General features: G+C 43.4%; 1 protein-coding gene across 1 annotated transcript; it reads right to left on the reverse strand.

Moving 5' to 3' along the window:
- Positions 1–257: 257 nt before the first annotated feature.
- On the reverse strand, positions 258–1211 carry LOC123586462 (olfactory receptor 6P1). The gene has a single exon (XM_045455700.1). The coding sequence runs from the start codon at positions 1209–1211 to the stop codon at positions 258–260; it is 954 nt and encodes a 317-aa protein (XP_045311656.1).
- Between the last annotated feature and the right edge of the window lie 4908 nt (positions 1212–6119).

Below are 6119 nucleotides of genomic sequence, written 5' to 3' on the forward strand. Positions count from 1 at the left end.
CAGATTTTCTTTTCGGGGAATTTGCATTTTAACAGCCCCCAGGAGACTCTTCTGCAGCCAATTCAAACTTAGTATGGAAACCCTGTACAAGATCAATGGTTCACAAATTTTTGTTTGTATCAGGAGATTCCCAGCCACTATTCAGCCAAACTGTGTACTAACTGATATGTATGTTCTCTTTGAGCCTATTTCTATGATTCTTTCAGGTGGTATTATTGCCACCTTGTTTCTTCCTGCCTCCTAGGTTCTGCTGCACATCAATCTGGGACATCCCTCGGATAGTGGCATCTGCCCAGGACTGACTTCCTGAGAGCATCCTTCACCTCCTTGTTCCTCAGGCAGTAGATGGCTGGATTGAGGAATGGTACAATGACTGTATAGAGCACAGAGATGACCTTGTTATGGTTGAAGGTGTACATGGCCTGGGGCCGTGCATAGGTGAAGAGGGTGGAGGAGTAGTAGATAACAACCACTGCCAGGTGAGAGGCACAGGTGGAGAAGGCTTTGCGACGTCCCTGGGCAGTAGGAATCCTGAGGATGGCAGCCATTATGGCAGCATATGATGAAACCACGGCCAACAGAGGGAGCAGAATCATCACCAGGGCCAAGAGGAAGTCTACTAGTTCTGCTTGCTGTTTGTCAGAGCAGGTGAGGTTGAGTAGTGGGGAGATATCACAGAAAAAGTGGTTGATGATGTTGGGTCCACAGTAGGACAGCCGGGAAATGAAAAGAAGCTTCATCATGGAGCTCAAGAAGCCACTACCCCAAGAGGAAGCAGCGAGGCGAATGGCCAGGCTGGATGGCATGAGACTGGGATAACGGAGGGGCTCACAGATGGCCAGGTAGCGGTCATAGGCCATGACCGCCAGCAGGACACATTCGGTGCAGGCTAGGGCAATAAAGAAGTAGAGCTGAGTCATGCAGCCTACGTAGGAGACTCTACGCTCCTGGGTAAGAAATGCTCCCAAAAGCCGGGGAACTGTGACGTTGATGTACCACACCTCCAGGAAGGAGAGATGGCCAAGGAAAAAGTACATTGGGCGGTGAAGGCTTGGCGTGAGCCAGACTGTGGAAATGATGAGTGCGTTCTCCAACAATGTCAACAGGTAAATTGCCAGGAAGAGGACAAAGAGGAGGCGCTGGAGGGGCGGAGAGGTAGGGAAGCCCACCAACACAAACTCTGCTATGTGGCCTCTGCTCCAATTTCCCATTGTCTCTGTCCACGTGACCACCTGAAAAAAGAACAGGAAGAACGAGAAAGCCATTCCCAACCACACACACACAAAAACCCAAAATGAAATAAAATGAAATAAATAAAATAAAATAATAAAATAAAATAAATAAAATGAAATAAATAAAATAATAAAATAAAATAAATTAAATTAAAAAATAAAATAAAATGAAATAAATAAAATAATAACAAAATAAATAAAACAAAATAAAATGAAATACAATGGAATAAAAAATAATAAAATAAAATTAATAAAACAATAAAATAAAATAAACAAAATAATAAAATAAATACAATAATAAATAAAATAAAATAAAATAAAAATAAAATAAAATGAAATAAATAAAATAATAACATAAAATAAAATAATAAAATAAAATAAATTAAAAAATAAAATAAAATAAAATAAATTAAATAATAAAATAAAATAAATAAAACAAAATAAAATAAAATACAATGGAATAAATAAAATAATAAAATTAATAAAATAAAATTAATAAAATAAAATTAATAAAACAATAAAATAAAATAAACAAAATAATAAAAGAAATAAAATAAAATAATAAAATAAAATAAAATAATAAAATAAAATAAATAAAATAGAATGAAATAAATAAAATAAATAAAATAAAATAATAAAATAAAATAAATAAAATAAAATGAAATAAATAAAATAAAATAACAATACATTAGCTTGCATAGTGTAAACTTGACATGTACTTTTGGTCATGCATTTAAATAGTTGCCTGGAATCTAATTTTCACTGTGTGTGAGTACTGACGTGTTAAATGAAATTCCTATGTCACTCTTTTGTATGTTCAGTGAAATCTAAATATTGGTGCTATGATACCCACCAGTACCTGTTTCAAAAATTATATAAGCACATATGTCTTCAAACTATGGACATTTTACATTGTCTCACTGAACTCGTAATTCAAAGTATTGTAATATATTTTTATAATTACAAGCCTTTTATTGACTTCTCTGTATCTATCTGCATGTTTTGGGGTTTCCTGTACTTTTGAGGCTGTGTTTTGAAAAGACTTTCTATTAGATTTTATTCGGTAATCAGCATACATTTCACCAAAGCAATAAAAATACGTGACAAATTTTACAATGTTGGGGTTTTTTTGCGGATGGTTTTATAACACGTACTGCCCTTGTTCTCAATTCTTGTGTGCATCCGTGAGGACTACTTATCATCAGAATGAGAGTGGCTTCAGCATCCACTCTTTTTTTTATTTGGGAGAGATAAACACTGAGGAAGCCAGTTCCCAGAAATAAATGGCATTGACACACCGCCGCTCGGGGAATGGAAGCCGCTTTGTTGTAGCAATAACGCTAAATTATGTGCACTTTCTACTAGTTATGTGCCAGAAATTGCACAGTCATCTCTCCTCGAGATGATTTTTATTGATCTATTAGCTGACAACTCAGCGTCCATTCAGTTGTGCTGAAAGGAACCGGCTGGAAACGGCAGACTTTGAAGAGGCCGTGTGGCCCAGGACAGGTCGCTCCGTCTCCCCGCGGGTCGGACGCTGGCACCTGCACTAACTTCCCTGTGCGGCACTTTGGCACAGTGAGTGGGCCGTGCCTCGCCTTGCACAGAGGGTTTGAAAAGGAGAGTGGGAAAGGAGAAAAAAAGTACTTTGACTAGTGGACTAATTCTAAAAAGATCTGATAAGACAGTTGAGGACCAGGGACTGATCCCTTTAGAACGAACGATTCCAACCTGGATCTTGGAAAGCCTTTTTGTACTCTCCCGGACATGAACCTGGGTTTGAGAAGTGGACTTCATGCGTCAGAGACTTTTCTGAGAGCAAGTTTGCAGAGGACTGGGCAGCAAGTAGGGGGGAGGGGAGGGGAGCAGGACAGGAAGGAAGGGCAGCAGCCCCGGGGCTAAATGTAATAGAGGATGGGGAAAACTCAAACGGGTTGGCTGGAAATGCCCGAGGACCAAGTCAAGGGCATTAGATGCTGCCCTAGACTGAGCAAGGACAGAGAATCTGAAAAGGAAACTGTCCTCACCCTCTCTTCTCAGTAGACAGGGCGGTGCCTAGAACCCTAAAATATCAGTGGACTAAGTTCCAGCCTTGGTCTGTATGACCTTGAATCATCTACTCCGTTTGGATACGTATTTTGTAACGTACACATACTGAATACAAACTAGAGTTCTTTCTAGCTGCAGCACCTCAGGGTCCTGGGAAAGAAGCGGTTAGAAACGGGGTGCAGAGCGGGGGGCAGGCTGAAAAATACACTGGTTTCAAGTATGTTTGAGGCCAGACTTGCTCTGCAGTCCTAAGCTGTCTGCTGGTTCCAACACAAGCCCGCAAGTTGTGCCTCTTGCCTCCAGAGGTGCCCAGACCCTAGTTCCTGCCCACTCCTCAATATCACTCCCATCATCCTGGTTTCCAGGATGGAAACAAAATGCTCTTTGCTCCGCAGACCGGCCTGCTGTTGCCAAGGACTTTCTCCTGCAGCCAGAGCAACTCTGGCCCCTCATCCCTGCAGGACCCCACCCTTCTGTTCCCTGCTCCAAACCTGCCTTCCCGTTCCGAGGAGGCTGTTCTACATTGACGGCTTCTGACTCTGGACCCTCAGCTTTCTCAGGTAGCTCTGAGTTACCTGTGTGCTGTGTGCACTGATCTCCTGTGTCCTTTGTTCCCTTACCTCCCCACCCCTTTTCCTCTGACTTCTGGGCTATGTCTTGTCCCCGTGGTGAGTCTTGGAACAACTGTCCTCCTCTGCTGCTATCTCCATGTTTTCGTGAGGTCAGGGCAGCATTCTACCATGAAGACAGAATGGAACAGATGAGCCCGAAATGTCAGCGTTCACAGCGATAAGTTCTTTAAACAGAACTTCTAGAGCAGAAGTTAAACAGAAGTTCTAGAGCAGAGCTTCCAGAAAATAACTAATGAGGAAGCTCTCTAGGAGGATTCCATTGCATTTCCCCTTAGAACCAAGATTAGCTCGTTACCATCGATCTTCTCAGAACTGGGTGACGTTGTACATTCATCTTCCCTTTGCTCCTCTGATCCCTTCTACGTCCCCTCCCTCACCCAGCACCTGTCACCCCCTCCAGGTAAGCCAGAGCCCTTTAAGACACCTGTGAGCTCTACCTCTGGTCTTTTGCACATGAGTACACACCATTCACATCAGTTATTCTGTGAAGACTTTGTCCAGGAGTCCCTCACTTCTCCTATGGAGACTACAAATCTATGGCCAGATCTACTAACAGATTGGGCTCGTTTTGCATTTACTTGGATTCTCCTTCCTCAAGAGCAGAAACTCTCACTGGCTTCTCTACCCTCATTAAGTCCAGTACTTGGCACATAAAAGATACAAATAAATCTCTATTGAACGAGTTAGTAGATAAATAAAGTAATAGTTTAGGAGCTTGGGAAATTGATGCTTCTCTGTTTCGGAGGTAGAAGGCTCAACCTGCTTTCTGGTCTATCCAACAGGGATGCTGGTATCTCCTGCTGGTGATATCTGCCATCTTGACTTTGCTAGGCTGTGTGACAGTCAAAGACATGATCTGTGTGAGAAGGATCTGCCCACAGTGTGAAACATACTTAGTATTTTAAAACACGTTAGTGATTCCAGAGGTCTGTGGGCTTAAAACCATGCAGACATCACTGGGACAACCCCACTGGCTATTTATAGCAGCATCACTGTCTGGACTCCTGGCTACCCCCGGCCCCCCACCCCCCCCCCCCCCCCCACCACCTCCTCGGTGCTATATACGTGGAGCCAGACTGGCACCTGCCTGGTCCCCAGTGGCCCCCCTAGGGAGCCACACAAACCATCGGCCAGGGCCCTGCACACAGCCATCTCCCATTTTTAGAGAAAATTCTTTCTTCTGTTTTCCTTGAAATCCACTGGATTATCACAGATTGAATAACCATAACTCACTTAGTAAAGAATTTGGTGAATCAAAAGCTGAGTTCCGTCTGGAATCGTAATTCCTGTCTCAGTCTGTGTCCACATGACTCGTAGACAAGATATAACAAAACTGATAGGATGTGCAAGGCATTGAGAACCTTCCGTGTGCTGGCTTAGTCCCCCCAACAGTCCCAGTGAGTGCAAGCATCTTTGTCCCCATTGATAGATGGCACAGAGAGATGAGAGATTTTTTTTTTCCTTCAAGATCACAGATCTAGGAAATTGTGGAGCTGGGATAGGATACACCCAGAAAATCTGGCCACGGAGATACGGCAGCAGACTGAGTCACCGTCCCGCACACGCCCCCTGGGTCTAAGTGACTGTCCACTGGTGCGGCCAGAGGGGCTCGATTGGGCAAACACAGAAGTTTGTATTGGCTCATCTGTGCTCGAGCAGTCAAATTCAAACAATAGTTTCTAAGCATCATTTGAACTTGGGCTGGGAAGCTCTGGGCGGAATATGGTAGCTACAGCTTTGGTCCTGCTGTAGGGTGAGGAGAGGACTACTCTCCAAACATACGAGACAGGTCCCCACCTGTCCTCCCGTCAGCCTCTGCTCTCAGGATTCCCCGTTTCCAGACAGTTTCCTGTCCTTTCCAACACATCCACAGAGCCCTAGCATGTCACTTTAATGGAACTGAGTAACATTCCTTATACTCGTGAACATTTTAAATGGCCTTCTCGGGCGTCAACTCCATAACCATAAACATTTGGGTATGATTCAAACAGCAGGGGACTCAATATGAGATGTTTGCGTGGCTACACTTCTTTTTTCAGATGGTAAGCCAATGGAACAAATGCAGAGATTTTCAGGATTGTGAGGGATCTGGAGGCCATAGGAAATGAATGAAGGATCCCGCACCTCTAACCTGGATGAGGCAAAAATTTCTCATGGAGGTTTGCCTAGCTCCTTGCTTGCCTGACCTCTGCATCCATTCATCTGC

This window comes from Leopardus geoffroyi, chromosome C3 (genome assembly GCF_018350155.1).
Source record: "Leopardus geoffroyi isolate Oge1 chromosome C3, O.geoffroyi_Oge1_pat1.0, whole genome shotgun sequence".
NCBI classification, from domain to species: Eukaryota; Metazoa; Chordata; class Mammalia; order Carnivora; family Felidae; genus Leopardus; species Leopardus geoffroyi.

Bases quoted from the DNA above. Each gene is read 5' to 3' on its own strand.
- LOC123586462 (XM_045455700.1), bottom strand. From the start codon at position 1,211: ATGGGAAATTGGAGCAGAGGCCACATAGCAGAGTTTGTGTTGGTGGGC.